A 25,902-nucleotide genomic window follows, 5' to 3' on the forward strand; every position below is an offset into this window, starting at 1 on the left:
TCATGCACTCGAGCGCAGTGTGTGGAAAGGTGGGTACCGAACTTGCATATGTCTGCAAGGGGCATGTTGTGGAGTGCAGCTATAGTTGATGCTTGCACTCTCATAGAATGGGCCCGAATCCCTTCAGGTGGAGCTTGCCCCAATAACTGGGAGCAGCATGTAATGCACCCTAAAATCCACTTGGAGATTCTCTGGGTGGAAATGGCTTACCCTTTGACCCTCTCCACAATGGCTACAAAAAGCTGAAGAGATTTCCTAAATGACTTTGTCCGCTCTCAGGGGTCAATGGTATCCATTCCACTGGAGGAGCCAGTACCAGGAACTGCATCTGTCTAGAGACCAACAGCTCCTGAGACGCTGGCAGAACTGGAGCAGGCAGAGTCGCAGGATCCGTGATTGGTGCTGGCGGATCTGGTGACCAGTGCGGCCGTTTCTTGGTCTTATGAGACTCGGAACATGTAGCTCCTTTGTGACCAGAACTCATGGATGGCGCTGAATCCTTCTTAGACTTGGAAGATGACTCACTGCCATGCTTATGCACATGCTTCCTTGGTTCGTGGCTAGGCCCCAACACGGGGTCCTTAGCACTGGTATCGGAGGAGCCTGATGGAGGTCCCACAATAGGGGGAGCACTCTTTGCCTGTGCAGGTTGATGTACGGGGGCGGGGGGCGGTTCCCTGGTCAGGCTTCAAGACCAGTCCCATGGCAGTCTCCATAAGGTGGTTCCTGAGGTGTAGAGTCCGGTTCTCTTGAGCATAGATAGGAAAGGACAGTCAGATACTGCACCTGGATGTGAAGTGGGCTGCCCCCAAGCAGTACAAACAGCAATGGTGCTCGTTGCTGATGGAAATTGGGCAAGGGCAGGAAACACAGGTTTTGAACCCCAGCATCTTTGGCATAATCTAGTGTCCAGGTCCAGGTACTAGAGGGGGAAAGTTTGGTGGAAACACTGCCAAAGCAGCATCACCAGTGCTAAATCTAGTATGAAAGGAAATTTCAAACAAACAAAAAAACCAGAACAAAATAATAAATCTAAACTGCAAACAGTACTAAGGATATTTTTGTAAAATTTTGGAAAGTGTATCACAAGGACAATAGGAGAGTAAAAGCTCTGACTCGCTCCATCCATCAGGAGGAAGGAACTGGAGACACCAGCAGCCCACTGTCCCCTTTATTGCCTCAGGCAAAATCACAGGTGGCACAAGGTACATGTACAGACCATCAAACAGTACAGCTTTCAAAAGGGCACACAGCCCTTGGTGGAATACAATAGGGACTATCACTCCAATAAGAATTTACACAGATGGGAGGGCTCTCCTTTTGGTGTAGGTAATCCACCTCCCTGAGAGGCAGTAGCTAGGTTGGCCGAAGAATTCTTTTGTCAACCTAACACTGTCTATGTGAGGGGTTACTTTGGCTTAAGTACTCTACTTAGGGGGGTTGGATTTTTCACACACCTGAGCAATGTAGCTGAGTCGAACTGACTTTTTGTGTAGACCAGGACTAAGTGTTAGCCAGCTATGGCGCTTAATGGGTCCCATTACCTGCAGACCTTGCCTCAGGCTTGGTCCACACTTCAATGTAGCTATGTCAACCTAACTTTTGCCAGGGAGTGAAAAATCCACCGACATAGCTAACCCTCAGTGTGGACTCAATTTTGTCGATGGAAGAAAGCTCCCACTGACATATCCAATTTAATTTGGAAAGGTGGTGTTCCTGCCTCTATTGACAGAAAACGCCCTTCTTGTGGTGTAGACTACATCTACACTATGGGGTTATGTTGGTGTAACTTCCCTTTACTTCCCTTCACTTTCAAGGACCTCCTCAGCATATACTCAACCTACCTTTCATCTTTCATGGGCTATGAAGATGCCTGCCTTCACTTTGCCAATTATGCCAGTCTTGATTGCCCTTTTCCTTTCCCTTTTCCAAACACTTGCTTGGTTTCTACCATGCTACCCCTCCAATGCCTGGAAGGAGCCCTCTGTAAATAGCCACAAAGCCACCTTATTGCCTCCTTCAAATCCTTACTTAAAACTCTCCTCTGCTATCATGCCTACAAAAACTCAACAATGATTAGGCAGGTAGTGTGCTCTAACCTCTGCTTATCATGCTAACCAGCATCATCACGCTGTTTACTTGTGCTTCCTGTCTGTTGAATCCACCTCAATCGTACACTTAGGGCTTGTCTACCCTACCGCTTAAGTCAATGTAACTGATGTCACTCAGGGGTATGAAAAAGCCGACATTGCTTCCGCCTCTTGTTGAAGCGGAGTAATTACGCCAATGGGAGCACTCTCTGTGGTCAGGAATAATCTTTAGGTTAAGTGTTTTTGTACAATGTGTAACACAATGGGGGGTTGATCCTTGACTGAAATGTCTAGTCGCCACCACAATACAAGTAATAAAAGATAGTCATAAGGGGGAAAACAGCAAGAAATGTAAAGACACTGAAGCAGCAAGTGTGACCTTTTTTACTTCTTTGATTTTCCTCTGGTTGTGGTCTAATACCCCATCTGTTTTATTTTGAATTTGACAATCTAAACACAAACAACAGTCCGAACAATAAGTAGTGTTAGTAAATCACATGTCCATTCTAGTTATTGTTCCTTGGAACAAACAAGCCTGTTATCAGCATTTTTGCAGTCTGCTCCTTTGGCTTGCTTTCTGGCCCTGGTTACTAGATCAGTAACCACAATAGCATTCTGAAAGGGTTACACTTTTCCATTCATTCTGCTCAGAGTGATGTCAAATATTGTGTGTGTGTAGTCCATCTATGAAATGGGGACAATGATATTCTTATATTCCTCTATAAGGCACTCTGAAATCAAGGGTCACAAATGCTATGAAACAGAAAGGTGATATTATTATATAATGCTGGTTTATGTATTGAGATTTTCAAAATCAGAAATGCCCCCTTGAAAGCTCTAGTCACTTTTTCATATATCAGTTAAAAGTTTAAAACAACTTAAAACAAGAAAAGCAAGTACTGACACTTTCTAAAGCCAAAAAGAAGAAAAGGAAAGTCCCAACAAAGCCACACAATACTCTCCAGCGCACTATATTATTATTACTGCCATGTTTGTGTCTGGTTCTGGCCGCCTTAACGTATTACTCAATAAAATGTAAATTGACATTTTGGGAAACAGCCTTCAGAATTATATTTACAGCATCCTTTTGAAAATGTACACATTACAAAATTTCCTAAGAACTGCACACAGTACAATAATGACCAAAAAATCCAATCTACAAGTTTTATTGCTTTGTATCATTAGCTGTTTTATAAACCTGCTGTAATTGTAACCCAAGTTATGTCTTTAGGAATATAAAATTGTTAACTAAACATAGTAACATAAGGTTGGGGTGGGGAAGAAGCTGGTAGATTATATGAAAGAACTGTTACATTCTAACGGGCTTCCAAAACTGAACAATTCTCTCCAGAAACTTGGTAAACAATTCTAACGTAAGGTGCTTTACCACCAAGCGGCTGCATTTTCTCCACCTCTGATTTTGTGTATTGTAATAATAACCTGTCTTCATGAAAAGTATCTTTCAAAAAGCTAAGTATATATATTAGTCTTAGGGTTTGCCTACTCTTGAAATTTGTTGTGGGTGAACTCAAATTATTTCATGTTAAAGTGCCCTGTGTCCACAAAAAAAGGTGGTGGTTTGGTTCATTATTTATTTATTTATTTATGTAGGCAAATCACACATTAACTTCACTTTGGAAGCTGGCTGCTGTTCAATGCCTTTAAATTCTGGTGTATAACGGAAGTAATCTGGGGTACTGTGGTGATGTAATTTCTTTGGTAATCTTGCACAAAAACAGATTTAATAATGCCTTTCAACATCTCATCTTGCTATCTACTGGCAACCTTTTGTTTATATCTTCTGTCTTCAGTTACTGGCAAGCCAGCCTCAGATAATCTCTGAATTGCTCCAGGTTTCATCTGACAAGGTGCAGGTTTAATTCAGGTTTATCTTGGGAATTTTACTAGCTACAGAATGCACTTGGTTATACCACAGAATTCTCTTCTAGCTATGGATCTCCATTGGACCTGGAAGCCATTTTCAATGATCTCCTTACTTAGTTCCAACTTGAACCTCTCAGACCTAAATTAATATGACCTAAAAGGGCTTCTCACTTGACCATAGACTACAAGAACTAACTTCTTTGGGGTCAATTAAGGGTATGTCTACAATGCAAATGAACAACAATAAACAAACCCTGCAACAGTAAGTCTCAGGCTTGTGCACAATGTTCTCCGGTGCTAAAAATAGGTGTGCAGGCATTTCTGCTCAGGCTAGAGCTTAGGCTCTGAAACCGACCTCTGCCAGGCTTCAGAGCCAGAACTCCAGTCCAAGGAGGAACACCTAAGAGGTTAGTTTTAGTACTGCAGTGCGAGCATGAGTCTGTAGACTTGGGCCCTGAAACGCACTGCTGCAACCTTTTTTTGGGGGGGCAGGGGCCCACTGTAGACATACCCTAAGAAAGTAAATATACCCTCAGGTCTCTCCCCTTTTGTCCAAGAAAACATTTTATCCAGCATGTTTTCATTTTCTCTGCAGTGTTTGTTCAGGTGCACAGGCATATAGTGTACCATGTCAGAAGGCAGTGCATGCTTCATTAGGCTATATGATTTTCTTACATCATGCACTTATCCTAGTCCCAAGATTTCTAATCAAAACTCCATCAGGTACCTTCAGAGCTGCTGAAATTTGTATTTTTTAAAAAATGTTCTTTAATAATTTCTTCACAAAAAGTTCCTTTTTTATGTGTTGAAAGTAATTAACTTTTTCAATGTCAAACCATTTTCATAACATTTTAATAAAAATAAAATATATTAAAATAATGAAAATTTTTAAAAAATTAAAAATGAGTCTGAATATTTCAAAATAACGGAAACCCTTCAGACAGGTTTTTATTTTTTGTCCAGCTATAGTATGTTTCACCTATCACTGTAGTATCGAGAATATAATCAAGACAAGAATTGCCCCCAAAATGGATAGCATGCATTGTTTTTTGAACATACTGAAGTTAATGGGTAGTGTTTAGATTTGAGAGTTTTGTTTAGTCCATTTTAGAGATAAAATTCAGCTTGCAAAATTTGGAGTTGCATTCAGATTCCAATTCCCTGCCTGACTTTCAACAAATTCGGGTTGTTATGACTGGGGATTTTGGTTCAGTTCATCTCCAGAACAGGCTAACTGATCAAACAATTAAGTAACTGTAAATATATAAAACAACCACAATGTGTAAGCAATTTTTAAAATAAATGATCTTTAGAATTAATTGTTAAAATGTATGGTAGTTTCCTGCCCCCCCTTTTATATATGACAAGCTCAGACTCTCCATTCTGCAGTATTATATCTGATGACTCTCCTAACTAAAGCTTGAGAGTAGCAGCCGTGTTAGTCTGTATTCGCAAAAAGAAAAGGAGTATTTATGTCACCTTAGAGACTAACAAATTTATGTGAGCATAAGCTCACTTCATCAGATGCATTCAGTGGAAAATACAGTGGGGAGATTTATATACACAGAGAACATGAAACAAAGGGTGTTACCATACACACTGTAACAAGAGTGATCACGTAAGGTGAGCTATTACCAGCAGGAGAGCGGGGGCGGGGCGGGGGAACCTTTTGTCATCATAATCAAGGTGGGCCATTTCCAGCAGTTGACAAGAACGTCTGAGAAACAGTTGTGTGTGTGTGTGTGTGGGGGGGGGGGAATAAACATGGGGAAATAGTTTTACTTTGTGTAATGACCCATCCACTGCCAGTCTCTATGCAAGCCTAAGTTAATTGTATCCAGTTTGCAAATTAATTCCAGTTCAGCAGTCTTTCGTTGGAGTCTGTTTTTGAAGTTTTTTTGTTGAAGAATTGCGACTTTTAGGTCTGTAATCGAGTGACCAAAGAGACTGTCGTCCTTCAGGATAGGTTGCAGATCCTAGCCATCACCATCTTCTCCCAACTAAAACCTCTCCAATGCATCATCAAGGATCTACAACCTATCCTGAAGGACGACCCATCACTCTCACAGATCTTGGGAGACGGGCCAGTCCTTGCTTACAGACAGCCCCCCAACCTGAAGCAAATACTCACCAGCAACCACACCCCACACAACAGAACCACTAACCCAGGAACTTATCCTTGCAACAAAGCCCATTGCCAACTGTGTCCACATATCTATTCATCATCATAGGGCCTAATCAATCAGCCACATTATCAGAGACTCGTTCACCTGCACATATACCAATGTGCTATATGCCATCATGTGTCAGCAATGCCCCTCTGCCATGTACATTGGCCAAACTGGACAGTCTCTATGTAAAAGAATAAATGGACACAAATCAGACGTCAAGAATTATAACATTCAAAAACCAGTCGGAGAACACTTCAATCTCTCTGGTCACTTGATTAGAGACCTGAAAGTGACAATTCTTCAACAAAAAAAACTTTAAAAACAGACTCCAATGAGAGACTGCTGAATTGGAATTAATTTGCAAACTGGATACAATCAACTTAGGCTTGAATAGAGATGGGGAGTGGATGTGTCATTATACAAAGTAAAACTATTTCCCCATGTTTATTCCCTCCCCTCCACCCCCCCCCCCCCGTTCCTCAGACGTTCTTATCAACTTCTGGAAATGGCCCATCTTGATTATCACTACAAAAGTTCCTCCCCCACCCAGCTCTCCTGCTGGTAATAGCTCACCTTAAGAAGGCCAATGGCATTTTGGGAGGTATAAGTAGGGGCACTGCCAGCAGATCGAGGGATGTGATCGTTCCCCTCTATTCGACATTGGTGAGGCCTCATCTGGAGTACTGTGTCCAGTTTTGGGCCCCACACTACGAGAAGGATGTGGAAAAATTGGAAAGAGTCCAGCGCAGGGCAACAAAAATGATTAGGGGACTGGAACACATGACTTATGAGGAGAGGCTGAGGGAACTGGGATTGTTTAGTCTGCGGAAGAGAAGAATGAGGGGGGATTTGATAGCTGCTTTCAACTACCTGAAAGGGGGTTCCAAAGAGGATGGATCTAGACTGTTCTCAGTGGTAGCTGATAACAGAACAAGGAGTAATGGTCTCAAGTTGCAGTGGGGGAGGTTTAGGTTGGATATTAGGAAAAACTTTTTCACTAGGAGGGTGGTGAAACACTGGAGTGTGTTACCGAGGGAGGTGGTGGAACCGTCTTCCTTAGATATTTTTAAGGTCAGGCTTGATAAAGCTCTGGCTGGGATGATTTAGTTGGGGATTGGTCCTGCTTTGAGCAGGGGGTTGGACTAGATGACCTCCTGAGGTCCCTTCCAACCCTGATATTCTATGATTCTATGATCACTCTCGTTACAGTGTGTATGGTAACACCCTTTGTTTCATGTTCTCTATCTATATAAATCTCCCCACTGTATTTTCCACTGAATGCATCCGATGAAGTGAGCTGTAGCTCACGAAAGCTTATGCTCAAATACATTTGTTCGTCTCTAAGGTGCCACAAGTACTCCTTTTCTTCTAACTAAAGCTGTGACTCTGGAAAGGGTAGAGATAACAGCACAGCAGGTGGGTTTTCCATAGATGCTGCTACAGAATCTTCAGCTGTGAATGTAGAGACTGATCTTCTGTCTGCTGTAGTAGGGACTTGTAGGAGACAATTTCCTACTGTCTGTTCTGTGTTGATTGCCGTCTGCTTATCTCTCTAATGCCAGGTAAAGCATCCTGCACAACACTCAGATTCAATCAGAATGCATAATACAAAAAGTTGTGGAGGTTTTTGGTGGTTTTCTGTGTGTACTTTTCTAGAATTACAGCATTTTTAACTTTTTTTTTCAGTTGATCTTATCAAACTTTATTCTGCCAGTGTAAATACAATATCAGACATAACTCATTCATTTACCTAGCACCTTTCATCCAAGAGTCTCAAGGCACTCTATAAACAATTAATTAGGCCTAAAAGCACTTCTATGAGGGAGGTATTATTATATATGTTTTAAATGTGTCAGTGGTGGCACAGAGAAGTTAGTTAATTTGCCCGAAGTCACATAATGAATCAGAGACAGCAATAAAAGCCAGAACTCCTGATTCCAAGTCTCTGTTTTAACAACTAGAGGAACACTCCCCAGGATATTTTAAATTCCACCTCTTTAACTCTCCCTGGTATATATTGTCATATATAGTTAAATTAGAATTGTATTATTTCTATTGATTTTTTTTTTGTTTTGCTTAAACATTCATCAAATAAGTTTAGAAAAAGAAATATTTTTGGATGTGGGGGTTGAGAGAGAAATAAGATAGAACAACTAATGTTTAGAAATGGAAACTCAACTTGGCTGAGGAAATCCATTACACACAAACACTCTGTGGTGAAGTCATGCAGCCATCATCTGAAGGCAGCTAGTTTCAGTCAGCCCTGTTTGGTTAGGCCTGGTTCAGAGACTTCACTAGTCTTGGTTGTTGATCTCCCTAGAGACATCCAAGGTCAGTTATCCATATTGATTCTTTTATATTTAACAGCAGTCTTTGATACCATTTACTAGTGCTCTAGTTCCCAGTGCCACACTTCTACTTGCTAAGCCTTTCCCTCCACAGTCTCTCCTGTGGCGCTGTTTTCATGTTCTGCTTCTGAAAACCAATCTGTTTGTGACTCCCTCTGCTCTGTAATTGTTTAATTCCCCCTTTACCTCACCTACAGAGGGGGTGGCATGATACATAAGCAATCTGTAGATGAGAAGTGGGTTGTAGAGATAGGTGGGGATGGAAGAGGAGGATGTGCAGAGGCAGGTAGGTGCAGCATCAGGGAGACAGAGCAATTTCAAATCAGGGAAAGTGATCATTTCACACAAACAGCCGAGAGCAGTCTCCAGTTGCATTTATGGTTTGGTAGCAGTGGCATGTGGTAGCTAGGGGGGTAAGCAGTATTTAGCTTACAGAGGCATGATACCCTGGAGGTAGGGTCACCACCTATCCAGCTTTTCCCAAGATCATCCTTTTTTTTGAGGCGGTTGTCCCAGGAAATCTGTAAGTCTTCCTGGGACAATAAGAATTCCAGTTTTTGTCAGTTGCGTAATATACCATTCACCACAAATTTGAGCAAAGCTGAAGCCATAGAAGGGAGGGTTAAGGAGCTCAATCCGAAAAGGGGAAGGGTCACTTTGTGCCTAGCCCTGACAGCCCATGCTTCCAACAGAAACGCAAATACGGTTGCCTCCCCTTGCCCCAATGCCTTGGCCTGGCTGCACAATCCTGCTCCCCCTATCCAGGTGGCAGCTGCTGGCTATCTCGACTCTGACCGTTCCCACAGCATAACCACAACACCTCCAACTTAAGAACTGGGCTTGGCCAGGCCAATAGAGGGAGAAGGAGCCTGACTTATTGAGAAAGCAGAGACCACAAAGTAAAGGCTCCATGATGGATGTTCTGTTTTTTTGTACTTCAGAGGTGGCAACCCTACCTGGAGGAACTATGAGCAGTGAGAGCAGCAGATAAGGCAAGAAAAGAATACACTCCAACTTGCTGCTCACACACCCAGCATCTCTAAAACGTCCTTCCTGCCTGAACTTTGGGTGTCCAAGGGTCAGAAGTCACTCCAGTTTCTCCAATACAACATGTAGCTCAACGTGCTCTTTTAATCCTTATAGTGCCTGAAGAATTAAGGAACATGCACATAACTGTGCCCCTAACTCAAGGCCCTCTTGCCCAGCCTTTGTTTAACACTGCACCGCCCCCACCCTTCATCCTTCCCCCCCCACGCTATTTCACCACAGGGCAGACAGTGCAGGAGGTACAGAAAATTAAATCCTGTGGAGACTCAAGAAAAATTCTCATTGCATCACACTATTATTTCCATAACAAAAAGCTCTGCACTGAGAACACAAAAGTTCATTGTAATTTAACAATGTTCCTCACAGTAGAAGGCCTAACAGGACTGATGTTTTAAAAAATCTGAATGATACTTGATTTGTAATTTTAATATCTTTTTGTCACTTGTCAAATGGAGATAAACCCAATATAAGGCACTATAGTTATACTGCATAGGCACGCAGATTCTAGAATCAAAAACGGGATATTACCTTCATGAGAGATTTCCTTCCAGGGATTTGGTGGGTACATGAAAGCAGCATTCTGGATTTGGTCATGAATGTCTTCATCTTCATTGAATGGAAATGTACCACTAAGGCTCACATAAATAATGACACCCACAGACCACATATCCAAAGACCTATTATAGCCTTTGTTTCTCAGCACTTCTGGAGCAAGGTAGGCTGGTGTGCCCACTACTGAGCGCCTGAATGACTTCTCTCCAATGATTCGGGCAAAGCCAAAGTCACAAAGTTTTACCTGTTTGAACAAAGTGTTATAGTAAAATCAACAGAAATAACATTTTAATTTTGTTTTACTCTCTGCCTACTTCAGATTCTTTTGTAATTCATTGCTGGAGCTCAGGGGTGAGCTGTCTTTGTCCTGTCTCTCCATAGGCACCTCTTTCAAGTAGCAGGCCTATTCATGCACTTCTCTCAGAGGGGAATCACACAATTCAACCCACTGTTAGCCTTGATGAACAGTTTCTCATCTGTGCTTTCCTCAGCAGGTTCAAGGAACTGTGATCAGTTGGTACATGCAGTGACACCAGATAGGTTGTTCAAAAGAAAAAAAAAAGTATTTATTTATCCATAGGAACATAACAAGGAGAGAGAAAAGGATTAAAACAATAAAAGCCTAAATACGTAAATGCTAAGCCTAACATTTCCTTCAGTTAGATAGGCCAGATATAGTCTTGGTATTTCCCTGCTCTCCTGAGGACCAAGCTACCGTCTGCTCTTCTGCAGACCCATGTCTCCCTGTCTCTTCAGAGGCTCAGCTTTTAATCACTTTCAAGCTCCTTGTTTAAGAGTTCCCATCTGAAAGCTCCTGGGTGTTTCAAAATGGGATCACACCCCAGGGGCCCAGTCAGATTCCCAATTCCACATTACTGTAAGCAAACTTCAAAGGAATTATAACCTCCACTATCCATTTCAGTACCAGCAACTGGGGATATCTACAGCCATTTACTTTGTTTCCTGCCAACTAAAGCTAAGACTGATTTGACCCTTAGATACCCTCTACCCTGAATTGCTATGACCACCAGACCCACAGATGTCTCTCTCTATATAAAAAAGTTCATGAAATTAATACAGATATTTCCCACATTCTTCACAATCATGGACCTAATTTTCAGACAGATAGGTGAGTGATTATTGTGGCTGTGTGTGCAAATGACCAATTAGCATGGCCAAAACTATCCATTTGCATGTGTAAAACACCTGAATTGCATGCTAATATTGTACAAATTAGATATCCAGTTGTCTGCAAGTTTCTGCACACAAAGTGACATGGCTGATTTTTTGAAAATCAGGTAAAATATTACTGCAAAAAAACAAAACAAAAAAACCCCTAAAGCCCAAGATTTTCATAAGTAACTTGTGATTTTCGATGTATCTAGTTGGGTACCCATCAACAGATGCACCCAAAATCACAGGTCACTTTTGAAAATCCTGGTCCATACAAATAACCATAGCTAAAGCAACAATTTAGTAATGGGTATTTTTAGTAAAAGTCATGGACAGGTCAAGGGCAATACATAAAAATTCATGGGTTATGACCTGTCCATGACTTTTACTAAAAACACCCATTACCAAATCTTAAGGGGCTTGCTGCTGGGGAGCACTGGGGCTTCTGCTGGGGGAGGGGGGAAGAGGGACATCTGGAGGAGCCGCTTCTGGGGGAAAAGATGGGGGGTTGCTGCTGGGGAGGGTGGGGGTGTCTGGCGAGCTGGTGCTGGGGGACAGTCGCCCTGGGGGAATGGGTGTATTGGGGGGGGGGCAGGGCCAGCCACGGCACCAGCTGCCAGGGGCTGTTGGCAGCTGCTGCACCGGCCACCCAGGCACTCCTGCCAGGGGCCACTGGCAGCGGCTGCACTGGCTGTCCGGGAACTGCCGCCGGGGGCTGCTTGCAGAGGCTACACTGGTCACCTGGGGACTGCGGCTCAGGCAGTCCCTGGGGCCAGCCGCACCAGGTGCTGCTCAGGTGGTCCCCAGAGCTAGCTGCCTGGGTATGCCTGAGCAGCAGCCAGTGCGGCTGGGCCTGGGGCCACTCCAGCAGCGGACGGTGCAGGTGGATGTGCGGCCGTCGGAGCAGCTGGCTGCAGAGCTGCTCCAACAGGCTCCCCCGGGGCCACCTGAGCAGCTGGCACCAGAGCCAGCTGCCTGGGCGGCTCTAGGGTCAGCCACACTGGCTCCCACAGAAGTCACGGAAAGTCATGGAATCAGTGACTTCTGCAACCTCCATGACAAACACGGAGCCCTAACCATAGCTAATATGATCTAACGTTGGGGCTTCTTAATATACATTGATGTTTATATAGAGAGAGTATGTTCTACTTGCCTGTGGGAAAGGATCGGCTGATGCTAGCAGTACATTTTCTGGCTTGAGATCACAATGAACAATATTTTTAAAGTGAAGATGCCTCAAGGCAACAAGGATCTATGAAGAAATACATAATCATTAACATTCAGTTTAGAATTTCATTCTCTCTATTTATTTTTAATTTCAATAGGATTCTGACAGCAATTACAATAAACAGAGGATCATTGGTTACACTTCAGTGTTTCTTAGAGAAATACACAATCACATAGAAATATAAATTTTACTAAACTTTCAAAAAATGGAATTGCTAAAAAATTCTATTATCATCACTGGCTATTATTTATAGAGTGCCTGAAAGTGTTCTAAATGCTTTACGACATGAAATAAGGTAGCTTCTTGTCCCAAACAGTTTCCATTCTAAATGAACACACAATTCACAAATTTTCACAAAATTCCTTTCCTTCAATTCTGGAGTCCTACTCCCCCCCCCCCCCCGTGAAATTTTGGGACTCCAAAAATGCTTCATGGTTTTGCTTGCAAAGCTCTGCTGTTCAAGCTCTACATTTTATACTTTTCAAAATGTGCATTCAAAGTTTTCACAGCATAGGAGCCTTTTGGCAGGGGGAGAAAGGAGAATTATAGCTTGTGGAAAGATAGGGAGGCACACCTGGATCCACAGAGGAACTTAGGCATTACAGTGGTAAGCATGCCTTTAGCCCAATGGTTAGGGTGCTCAACTGGTATATGGGAGACACTAGTTCAATTCCCCTCTCTGTCTGTTGAGTACAAGGGATTTGAACAGGTGAGTGCCCTAATAACTGCAGTAAAGAGAGTCCTTCTCATTCTGTCTCTGATCCAATTAATATTTAATTACAGTGGAACAGCTTCAACAAGAGAGGCAGAGAGCCCTGTATCACAATATACCGTAGTCCAGTGGTTAGAATGTTCACCTGAGTGGCAGGGAACCTCTATTCAAATCTCCACACCACCCTAACTGCCTTGTGTGGATATTAGGCATACTGAGAGCATGCCTACTGGATCGGGCCCTGTGGGGATGATAGGCAGGGCATATGAAGGTATCAATACAGGTCTTAATAATATAATACCAGGTTTAAAAAAATTACTGGTGTAAATTATGACAACGGAAAATGTAGCAAATAATTATAACACTTGATGTTAAATACCTTTCTGGCTCTATAATTAGGTTCTTACCTGGGTAATTAAAAACTTTGTTATTCGTTCTGGCAATCTGCCTTTTTCACTTGACAAGATCATCTCCAACATGTCTCCATGGAGCTTTTCCATAACAACGAACACTCTTTCCGGTGTCTCAAACATACACTCCAGATTTACTACTCCAGGATGATGAAGGTTCTGTTAAAGATAAATATAGCAATTGAATCAAATGAGTTTTTCCCAGTACTGTAGTGAGCTCTATTTCTATATAGCTGTTCAGACTTCAGGTCCCATATACCCTGGCCACCAGTCCAGGCTCAAATGGTTTAAATAGTTTTGTCTGGTAAGTATGGGCCAAGCATAAAAGTTGTAGAGACTGTTTTCTTGGTGAGGTAGCATTTGTAGCAACATCAGCAAGGGCAAATTTAAAACCAGTTCAGCAAACATGGTATTTTTCCCAGTGTGCATGAGGCTTCAAAATTACAAATTTTTTTTCCCTAATATTTAGTATCATAAGGGTTACAAGTAAAATATCTTTGAGTTCTATACAGATTGCACCATTTTATTAAAAATAGAGAGTTGAACATTTTAGGCATGATTTCAAGATCTACAATTTTTTCTCACACATATGTGCAAACTTTCAACTCACATTTTATGACCATAAAATGGTAATTAGGTTTTAATTAATGCCCCATCACGCACATACTAGTTTCTATGGTAGCCTATCAGAACGTATGGTCTCTAAGCCCATTTCATATTATTTTAAAACCAACTGTGGTATAATTTTAAAACCCATTGCTCTATGTAGTGAACCAACAGATAAGACAGTATTTCTCTGAAAAAGTTTTTAAGATTTTGAATGGTAATTTAGAAGGGCCTGTTTAAAAGAAAACATATAGTGTATTCTAGGGCATGCCATGTGCAGAAGACCAATGCTGCAACAGCTCAATCTGTCCTATGGGGAGGAGACCTCCAGTGCAGAAGGGTAAAACTAAAAACAAAACCAAATAATCAAAAAGCTAGCTCTGTGCCTGGGAGTTGTGAAACTTTTACTGATGGTGTTCTGTGAGCCAGAAAAAACACATGACTTTACGATTCCAAGTGCAGACATTTATCTATTGGGATCAAATGACAGAGGTACAGTTACTACTCATCAATAAAAAGCACATTGACTGGCCAGCTCACAATCATAAACATCTGCAGCATTTAATTATATCCCAGTAAATTTTTTCTGTGCTCTTTATATGGATGCTGATTAGTCAAGCCAATAATATTTTGGGAAGAAGAATTATTTAAAGCAGTTGTTTTCAAATCTTTCTCAAAAAGAAGCATCACTTAACACATTTAAAATCTTTATCCAGGACTTCACTACACCATTCAAACGAAATTAGCTATCACCCAGATTGGATCATGAATTTTACATCACGATAAGTGAAGTTAAAACAGTAAATAAATGGTAATGAAATAAAAAAAATACCTGTAAAATTGCAACCTCATTACGAAGTTGGCTTTCTTGTTTGGTTGGAAATCTTAGTTTGTCAATGATTTTAATTGCAACATCTCTTCCTGTTTTGCGATGTTTTCCTGCACATTATTAAAAAATACACCAATTAGCATGATTAGAGATGATAAGCATTTGATTTTTTAGATCTCATCTTCACGGTATTTTATAAGGGCAAAAATTAAGCATTTTTAGGAGAAGGCTTGCAATGAGTAGAATTGTATAAGGCATTAGAGGTTTTCTTTTGTTTTTTTTTAAGCAAATGAGCATTTCTTATGTTAAATAAATCATCATTTGACAAAGCTGCTCAAACACGATATTAATTTGGGCTATACTCAAGAAAAAAGAAAAGAACCTTAATAATTCAACCATATGATTTTCAGACTACGGGCTCAAAGCTGCAAGATTCTGAACACTATGACCCCAACCCAGCAAAGCATTTGAGTAGTTCCATTGAAACTACTCACATACTTAAATGCTTTAATGGATCATCACCTTGCAGGATTAACTCCTGAGTATTTTACATGTGATTCACAAATAGAATCTTATTATCTCAAAAATATGAACACACTTCATTGAAAATCGTTCCAAATGAGCTAATGTGCACATTGTTTATTTCTCACAGTGCTAAATCCAAATGAGGTCATTTTTTGATAAAGTCTGAAAGATAAACAGGAAATACAATTTTATGAGATTGATCCAGCTCCATTCCTAAGCATGAACCTGTATCACCGCATTTACGATTAAGTTGCCCTATACTAAAAACTCCCTTTCCTTTCTCTCCGTCGACATGACATTCAGGCCATTACTAGAACCAACTTTCCGATTATGTCTTAATGTCTGTTTTCCAGAGGAAAAGTCATACTGTAATATATTTGTGACACAGTGTTTCTATTTTCTTCTTGCTTGACAAAAACAATTATTTCCCCACCCTTCTGATATTAGTTTAAATGAAAATAATTTCCCATACCATGGAGTTGCAGTAGCAGCTCCTTATTTAATTGTTATAGTCTAATGAAAGGATTTTGTAAAAATAGCAATGACACAGTATGAAGCATTCACATTTTACAAGCAAAAAGGTTATTTTCCCCCTCTGACAGCCCTGTGAACTCAAGTCAGAATCTTAAAGTCAAGCTATGTTCTTTCTGGCTTATACACTATTGCCAGAAAAAGATTCTGCAATTCAAATTCCGTGAACAAATTCTGTTCATGATTTGCAAGCCAGAAAAGAATCCTATTTACTCTCCTCTAGCTACATTCGCTCTGCAGTGCTGACAAAAGTAAAACACAATAAAAACTTACATTTGTCATTAAGGTCAGCAGATATGACTGAATAAAAACAGGGAATTTGAGTAAACACATTCTGATTTTACATAAAAACCAGTACTTTCCATCTAAAATTCGGCATGTTTTGTCTCTTGCCAGAGGATTTTTTCCCCCAAAGTTGAAGTGGATCAGAAGAGTCATTCATGAGATATGTGACTTTTAAAAAAATAGTATTTCTCTTTCGAAAAAGGCATGATTTTTTTGTGTTCCATCTCATTCAAGAGACTTGTGTCTATGAACTTCAGGTTTACTGTGTTCACTAAGCCTTATGGAGAATTTGTGCGTAATATCTGTCCTGGGTAAAGAAATGAAGCTGCCAATTACAAGCAGAATCAAAATAAAGTAACATTGTCAAATAAAGCTAAATAAAATATGTTTAGTTTCTTAGTATGAAACATATTAAACAGACAGCTACTTTCCTGAATGTTACAGATTCATTTAAAAATCCAAATATCCTGAATGTTTAGGAAATGTTACCTGGCATCGAGACTTGTTTTTTTATATCAAAAACATATTAAACAATTGGTCCTACCTCCATAAACAATTCCAAATTGTCCCGATCCCAGCACTTCATCTGGGAAGATTTGGTATACTGTACTAATATCCTGTTGGTATGAATATAATGCATATTAAGCACTGAGATATGAAAATAAAATCTTCTTTTGAAATATTTTTCAAATGGGAACTACCATATTTTTAGAATATCACATTTTAATGACACATTAGAATAATGGAGAGTCTTGGGGCATCCAGATGGATTTTCTAAAGCAAACAACTAACTGTGATGGCAGCGGGGAGTGCAGTAACCGTAAACTAGACAATATTGGCCCCCCAGTTTTTATGAGTGGGTAGAGGTGCAGAATTTAGAGGCTCCTTTTTTACTTTTTCTAAGCCCACAGCCAGAGAGAATAGTGTCAACAAGTTGTGAGTCTGAGAAAACCTAATAACTTTGGGCTTCAGATTCTTTAAACTTCTTCCCCAGCTGAGAGATGTGCAGAAAGAAAAGAGCTTCTCTCGATATTAGGGTATTCAGTGAACTCCCTCTATCAATTCCTGGTGCCTAATTGCAGGGTAGAGTAAGACAGTTGGCAGATTCACCACCTGGGGCAGACCAAATAAAGTGCAAATGCTCAAGTTTAGTTCCACATCCCTATCTTCAGGACCGTTATTTAATAAGCAGAAGATGAAGAAAGGTTCAAAATGATATAAAACTCTTTTAACAGAGCGCATTTATGTTTTCTGCACCTGGACAGAGGGAGGTAGCCCTTTCCCGGCTAAAATGGAGAGATCTATAGTAGGGCCTCCATGATCTTGGGTCTCTCTGGTCTGTGACCCCTGCCTAAACATATGTCTACACTGCAATCATGAAGTATAGACATACCTGAGCTAGCTTTAATCTGGTAACTTGGGTACCAGAGCAGTGAAGCCACAGTACTACAGACTTCAGTGTGGCTACCCCCTAAGTAAATACCCAGAGTTCCAGGCAAGCTTGTTTAGCCTGTGTTGCTGCAACTTTACTAAATCTAGCTTGAGTATGTCTACATTATACCCTTAGAGTCAGGAAGCCCGCAGGTCACATAGTTGTTCCTCGTCATGTGCCCTGTTGACTCCAGTTCCCAGTTTTAAAGGGATCAATGGCTGTAACCGGTGCACTGAGATGTGCACCCATGAGCCACAGATCCAGACCCTAGTACAGCTCCATTCTTGGGAAGATGTGCAGTGCAGAATGCCTACTCTTTCTTTGGCAACAGGAAAATGTATATTTACTAAATATAACAGGGTGCTGGTCAGAAGGCCCTGAGCCAGGCCTCTGTTAACCCAGCTCCAATTAAGAAGGATTAATTGGGGCTGGTTGAGTATGCCACACCTAATTGGTGAAAGAGAAGCAACTGCGGGCCTTATTTGCCAGGGGGCTATATAACGCTGGCAGGAGGGAAGTCAAAGGAAAGGGAGGAGCCACAGGCTGTGTATCTCTGCTGGCTGGAGAAGCTAGCTGTCCCCCAGGTTGCTGGTTTACAACTGTCTGTAAATAGAAGGTGGTGGGAGCTGATACTTAATAAAAGAAGCACTGGTGATTGCATGTGGAGGAGGTCTTTCACTGATTTGTGCGAGGGCAAGCGAAGGCGTTGTTACACTAAGATTTGAGACTATCCTCTTAGGTGTATATTTTGCAGTGCTTCTACAAACACCACCTATGCAGGCCAATTTTACCTGGTTTGCCTTTAATAATCAGCATACTGCAACAAGAGTTAACTAAGCTACCCATTCTACCTAAGCTACCAAAATGTAATTCTTCTGTCTGAAGGAAAGAGTACTACATGGGAGATTTCCTTAAGACTTAATTGTATTTCTGGAAAATATCACCAAGTGAAAAATAGCTGATGAGCAATTCTCTCAAATACTCTTCTTACCAAAACAGATCAGTTTCTTTACAAGCGTTATCATAGGGTCTAGCACAAGCATTCAGAGAACACTCACCACATTTTCTTGAATCTGGCAGTTTGATACCGAAATACTGATGGAGATATCCCCTGGGGAAAAAAGGGAAATAAATACTCTAGATAGTTGTGCTTTTAGTTTTAACATCTACTAGACGTCTCTTCTTATTACATTACATTATATTAATGCCTGCTGACAATCCACAAAGACTGTATATAGTCCACATTTACACGATTTGAGCAATTTGGCTTCCACTTCCTTTTGGATGTGATTCATCACTTTAAACAATTCCATTCTATCCTTGGCATTTACACCCTAATATAATATTTCAGTATGTAAATGTCATTGCATGTGGGGCAAATTATTACTATTTATTATTGGTTTATGGTGTTACCCTTATTACCCATGGTGCTTTCCAGACCTTCAAGAGGGGACAGTCAGACAAAGCCTATATATTGTCTTGAGTGGCTTGAGGTTGAGTTTTCCCTTTCTAAAGGTTAGATCCCAACCACCTGAAGACAAAGAACCCTATTTTATTCTATATTGGTTCTTATAACACGCTTACCACAATAGTATCTGAGCACCTCCCAATAGTCTATTAAGCAACATGACTAATCTCGGTCATATGTGGCTCATTCTCTCTCTCAGCCTCTGCAGTGTGCAGTGGAATGCTTTAGTTTTGTGGTGTTTTATTTTTGTGAGACAGGGTTCAAAACATACATTGTGCTCCTTGTTTACATTCGAGAGGGCAGGTCAAAGAACCTCACACCTTGAGTGGAAGGTGGTGTGGACTGTGACAGTCTTTAGTTGTTGTAGGAGTTCATTCCAGTGTTGGACCAGCCCTTGAGAAAGCAATGTCTCCTGTGCAGTTGAGCTTTATTTACCCTTATGATAGAAAGTTCCATTATGCCTAAGGAGTGGAGTTGTGAGCAACATCTTCATCCCAGACTTTAGGCAATCTTTTAGATATGCTGAGCCCAGGCCATTGAACACCTTGAAAACAAGGACTGAGACCTTGAACTTAACCCTAAAACGTATGGGAAGCCAGCGAAGAGAGCAGAGGACAGATCTGATGTGATTACTGTAGCTGGTGTTGCTGAGGAAATGCGCTGCAGTGTTTTGTACGAGCTTGAGTTTCCTAAGGGCTGGAGGTTTTATGCCCAGGATACCGCGTTAATATAATACTGATGGGGAGTGACAAAGGTGTGTATAACTGAGGTGAGACCATCTTACGCAAGGATGGGATGGAGTCTTCTAGTCAGTCAGAGAGCACAGAAGATGCTATTCACTGATGCTGCTAGGTGAGAGCTTAGCATGAGTGAGGAGTCCGAGAGCACTCCTAAACTCCATACTGAACTGACCATTTGTGCAAGTCTGCTTTCAATCAAAGGAGACTGAACTATAGCTGTCTTCTTGGGTTCATCTTCAATCTGCTGTTCTTAATCCAGGAGTTGATTTTGTCTCAGCACTGGGCCATCTGGGTGATAGTTGTATAAGTCATATGTGGTGAAGTGTAAGTAGAGCTTTGTGTCGTTCACAGACCAGTGATCTAGAAAGTGGAAGAAACTTTATCTTGTCCACAGGGAAGTAGCGATGGGCCCCCAACCAGCTCAGCAGACATTTGTGTTGGCAGCAGAGCCACAATCACCCCAAGAACAGGCAGGACTACAGGGAGCTCCATATGGAGCTATGTGATTGCCTTTATCTGGCCCTGCCCACCAGCAAGCCCTCCAACAGAAAGTGATCAATGATCAGAGGAAAAGCCTACACCTCACTATTGCTCTAAATAACCCAGAATTGAGAGTGGAATATTTCCTAACCTTCCTTGAAATATCGTTTTTTCCAAAAAAAAAAATAAACTCCTATGACCCAGCTCTTGTCCCATCCCTCGGTTCCCACCCCCCTCACACAAACCCCTGCATAACTCCACTTGAGGGGAAAAGAAGGGAACCCACAATCAGAAAAGTGGGACAAAAGGAAGCGAGAACTCAATTACAGGCTCTCCAGCAACCCAAAGGTGCATAACCTTCTTTATGCTTGTTGTTCTTGCGTTGTCCTCATCCCCCAAGTGCAAGCAATGTATGTAGCCTTCTGGGACTCAGGCTCCTTCAGAACACTGTGTGCCCATGTCTGAATGCAGTCAGTATTCATGTCAGTAACTCCAGTGACGATGAGGATGATGCACTACTTTAGGACAAGCTCTAAAGTTTCTTGTACATTATTTGCTTGCTAATAAATTTGTATATTGAATATTCATAGACTCATGCAAAACTTTGCCCAAAATGTTCCAGTGAGAAACTACCAACAGCTTAAAATATATGCATGGCCAGTTCCTCCGCAGGAGTACATGGGAGGAGCCTTGTTGACTTCAGTGGAACTATCCTTATTTACACCAATGGAAGATCTAATCCATATATATTTTAATCCACTGCCTTTATGTAAAGATGGAACTGGGTAAATCAACTTACTGTGCAGGCTGGGTCCTGATCCAACCGATGCCCCTTTGGGAATGACAGGCATCAGAGCATGCTGAATTGCCATCTCCCACATTCTCGCAACATCCAGACCAATGCCACTGGTGAGAACACTATTATTCAGTGGTACACTTGAGAGGTTTTCTAGGTTTTCTCCAACATAATAAACAATATTTGCTGTGGTTATTTCAAAGCAATGAGGATTGGCTTCTTGCGACAGTAAAGAAAAGTTTTTTGCAGGTTCCAGGGACAAAATTTCAGATAATGGAATTTCCTGAGGAGAAAAGATATTTACTTTTTTCATTCAGATCTATCAACATGCTGTCAAATAAGACTAAAACATAGAGCACATTTAATTTCATTGTGGTATTAGCTGTGATATTTAACCAGGTGTAACTAAAAGCAATGTGTTTTTATGAACTAATGTAGAGGCTAACCTTGTAACTTGGACTTTACAATGCACAATTCTGTTTGGGAGGCCACTGCAAGTGATCCTTTGCAAGACTAAGTAGTGCTTTTAAATTATAATTGTGAATTTATCACAGAGATTAAGTGGGCAATGTCAGGCAGGGATGAGTAGGGCTGCTCCATACATAAGCAGACCTCCATTAGAAAAATAATTGCTACCTTTCTTATAGGTGCTGGAACTAGGGATGTGCAGGATGTTACAGCACCCCCTGGCTTGAAGTGGTTTCCATCATATACAAGGTTTACAAATTGGTTCAATGACTCTTAACACCCCCATTATAGCCATATAACTCCCATCATACGTAACACCCATTATACAAATTGTTCCAGAACCCCTGACCTTTTTTGCCATAAGTAAGGTATACATGAAGGAGAATTCAGCTGTTTTGAAGTGAGAGAGAAGACACAAATTAAGGCCCCATTCACAACACATATGCCTCTGTTTAATGACCTTTAACTTCAATGGGACCCATTTAAAGTTAAGCACATGCTTAAGTGCTTTCTTGAATTAGGGCCCAAAAGGTCAAAGATGACAGCAAAAACTTTAAAATGTTCTTTATTATTTAATATTTATATTGCCATAATGCCCAAAGGCTTCAACTATCTTTGTAACAAGGGATACCTGAGAACAAAAGCCATACCTATCGAAGTCTAAATCAGAACACTAATTGTCCAATGGACAAAATTAAAACATCTCCCTCCATATACATAGTAATTTAGATGGGTTTTATATTATGAATGATGGGAGCATTAGAAAATGAACCCTCTGCTCACAGATATGTCCTAAATGGGTTTTTCCAACAGAGTCTGAATCTCTCATCAACAGTAAAAATATTATCACTTTGACAGCATGAGTATTATGCTGGCCATTGTAACATTAAATTCTACTGCTTTTTGGTTGTGACAGGCAAGGTAAAGGTAAATGTATTCAGGTTCAACAATTAAAACAAATATTGAACAGTGTAGTTCAAAGAATTACCACTAGTGTAGTACAAATAATTATTAACTAACTCAACTATGCACTCCAATTCTTGATGATTATATGTCAGTATGGGAAAAGATTGAAAAGCCCTGCATAAATAACAGAAGCCATCTTTACCTTGTAATATTTGCTTCCAGTATCATTTTGAAAGAGTGTAATGCATTTGCTGTCTAGCCTCCAATAGTGTCGTTTCCGCTATAATAAAAATAATAATTTCTTTACAGCTTTTTTAAAGTAAATGAACAAGATATAGTTATTAAAATTCACTTTTGCAAAAGTTTTATTTAACTCTACAGTGGTTAGGTGAAGGGATACACTCTGACTGATAAAAAAATAATTTGTATTAAATGATTTGCAGGAGGACTCTGTATTTGTCTGGGGAGTAGTCTTGGATTCAGAGAGGTGACTGTTTCTGTCCCCTTGAAAATCTGTTCAGATCCATTCAATCTGCATAATGCTCAATAGAGTTTGCCAGAGGTTTGCTGCTAAAATTACTCAACATTCCATCTGCACTGAGAATGATCCCTAGTGTTTCACTTCAGCATGCCAACAAAACCCAACTTCTTATCCTTGATTCAACAGTTTCGAAGGAAAATAACCTTTTCCCCCCTCCAAGTTTTCCATGTCCCTCTTAGTAGCCATGGATGTTCTTGTATCAGATAGTATAACTTTTAGTTTTACAAAAGCCCTGACTCTCCTCTATGTCTAGCTAAGAAATGACAGTCAGAAGTTAAAGCTATTTTTCAGAACATCTCAGATAAGAGAGATATATTGATTTTGTTTTCTTAGATTTTTTTTCAAATTTCTTCATATTCTACTTGCTACAGTAAATCTGACACCTTTAGATTTGTTTTGTGCTCTAACTAATTCTCTCCTGGAGGAGTGAATATTTGTTACATGTGCTTCAGGCTTTGAGTAGTAGACCTGAGCTATAAAATAGTTACAACTTTAGGCCCCGATCTGCAAACGCTGAGTAGCTTTGAAGTCAATGGTACTATTTTTGTGAACAAAGTGTGTAAGTTATTTGCAGGATCAGGTCCTTCAGTATTATAAATTATATACAGTAAGAGAGGTCTTTTTTAACATTCTTTCTTACCAGTGTGTCCTTGCTGGTATAGTGAACCATCCATCCCTCCTTCATTACTGTGCTACTTTTCCTTTTTGTATGCTTGACAGATTGCACCACTCTCATTAGTGGAATATTGTTGCTTGTTGAAGGGCTTAAAAATCAATAACAGCTTCTTACAAATTAGACAATTTTAGACAAAACAGAAGAAAATCCTTTCAAAGCATGACATAGTATGTCATGGGTCCACATTTACTGTTACTAGCTGATTTGCCAGTGTGTGTTGGGGGGTATACCATCTCCCATTTTCAGTGACCACCCAAGTGGAGGAATCTGATGAGTCCATTACTGGTCCAGATTTTGAGAAACAAGCACACAACTAAATGTGCTACATCATTTTTCATCCCCATTGGAGAGGTGTGTACTTACATCTCAAGAGGGGGTGGGAGAACCATTCAGCTGAAACCACAAATATTCTAATACTACTTTTAGAAAATAGCAGGAAAAAAGTAAAAATCAAAGTCTATTGCATGCTAAAAAAAGAATATTCTTGTTTTATTTCATAACCAAACAGACCTAGGATGCTTGTTTTCTTTTCAATTTGCTGCTGCTTTATCTACAAGACAGTTATATATAGTCCTCTCTCAAACCCCTTATAAAAATATCCAGTGAAGCAGCTGCAAGAGTTATTTGAGACTCCATTCTGTTTAGGAATCAAAATATCTGCAGATTTTTCAAGCTTTTGACTTAGTTATAGACATAGTAGGTGCAATAAGATATGGTGGTAAAGGTTGTGCTACCCGGCTCACCTGATCATTCTGTTAGAATCATCATGGTCTGGGTCGGGATCTTGCATTTCCCCATTGTCACTGTGGCATCCTGTCATTGCCATCTCAGAATCATGAGCCATAGACTCGTCCATGTCATCCATAAGACCACTATTTCTTTCACTGTCATTGTCATCACTTCCCTCTTCCATGACCACATCTGACTCAGCACCAGGACTAAGCAAATCTGGAATATGGTTTTCAGAATTATATAAAAATAGCAGGGATAGGTCAAATCAAAACCATGGACTTAGGGAAAGTTCAGGTCCACATCTGATCACTACAGCCTCTAGGCCCATCTCTGCCACAAAAGTAAGCTTATCACACTGACCAAGCATGAAGTTTAACTAGTTATTGGTAATCACTATCCAGAACCAAAAACCTGTCAAAATGCAATACTTTCAGAAAGAAAATGTGAAATATGATCTTCTGTTAAAACTGCCAAAGTCAAAGCAGGCATTTTTAATCTATCGGCCTTTGTTCAAACTCTCTATACTCATGGGCATTCAGCCTCTATAATTCTTGGCAGATTTTCTATGCAGCTTGAATGATTTGCACCATGCCTAATAGTTGTTGGCAGTCCACAGGTGCAGACTGATGTGTGGTTAGGTTGGAGAGCAGGAATTTCAAACCTAGCAATTTCCTGTTATGTGACCATAAGCTATTAAAATAAACTCCCGAGGTAATTATTTACCATAGCACTATATATATAAATAAAAGAAAAATACCACCCCCTTTTCACCACTTTTCCCCCCTTTGCATAGAAGTTGCAAAGAATGGCATGTTAATGCATAATATTGAACAGAAGGTGCCCATGTTTAACATGAAAATAGTAGATTGATCTCAACAGTTCCATTATAAAACAGCATTGCAATATGGATGCATCTCAGGATGGATGTGGAGTTGCTAGAGGTGAAACAAAGACAGGGCTAGGTGAAACCAGGGCCAAATTCACCAGTGATTAGGTTCCCCCTCCTTTCAAGTATTAAGATGAGGCACAGACTGCATCTCCTTAGTGGCTGCTAAAACTAGACTCAATCTCTAGCTGGAGCCAGTTTGATTCTGTTACGTATGAAGGTATGTGCTCCTTCAGCAGTAATTTAAATTTCATATTGTGTTTATATTTGTTTCTCCTAACATGGTGTTGAACTTTCTTCTTCACTTGAAGATATGAGTTGCCTAAGTGAGATTAGAAGAAAAAACAACATGTACTATATACAATATACCTATATATCTTTAGTTC

At 40.5% G+C, this 25,902-nt stretch overlaps 1 protein-coding gene across 2 annotated transcripts in view; it reads right to left on the minus strand.

Annotated features, from left to right (window-relative positions):
- PRKD1 (protein kinase D1) overlaps nucleotides 1–25,902 on the minus strand; it is a 293,158-nt gene that overhangs the window by 13,617 nt on the left and 253,639 nt on the right. For both annotated transcript variants that reach the window (XM_084630653.1, XM_084630652.1), the window contains 10 exons: nucleotides 24,642–24,846; nucleotides 23,863–23,986; nucleotides 22,884–22,961; nucleotides 21,311–21,590; nucleotides 18,882–18,934; nucleotides 16,936–17,008; nucleotides 15,054–15,160; nucleotides 13,613–13,774; nucleotides 12,419–12,517; nucleotides 10,069–10,336 (listed from right to left, as the gene is read on the minus strand). In XM_084630653.1, the coding sequence (XP_084486779.1) occupies nucleotides 10,069–10,336; nucleotides 12,419–12,517; nucleotides 13,613–13,774; nucleotides 15,054–15,160; nucleotides 16,936–17,008; nucleotides 18,882–18,934; nucleotides 21,311–21,590; nucleotides 22,884–22,961; nucleotides 23,863–23,986; nucleotides 24,642–24,846 (1,449 nt within the window). The remainder of the gene's footprint in view (nucleotides 1–10,068; nucleotides 10,337–12,418; nucleotides 12,518–13,612; nucleotides 13,775–15,053; nucleotides 15,161–16,935; nucleotides 17,009–18,881; nucleotides 18,935–21,310; nucleotides 21,591–22,883; nucleotides 22,962–23,862; nucleotides 23,987–24,641; nucleotides 24,847–25,902) is intronic.

Source organism: Lepidochelys olivacea, assembly GCF_965140295.1.
Source record: "Lepidochelys olivacea isolate rLepOli2 genome assembly, chromosome: 6".
Lineage (NCBI taxonomy): Eukaryota > Metazoa > Chordata > Testudines > Cheloniidae > Lepidochelys > Lepidochelys olivacea.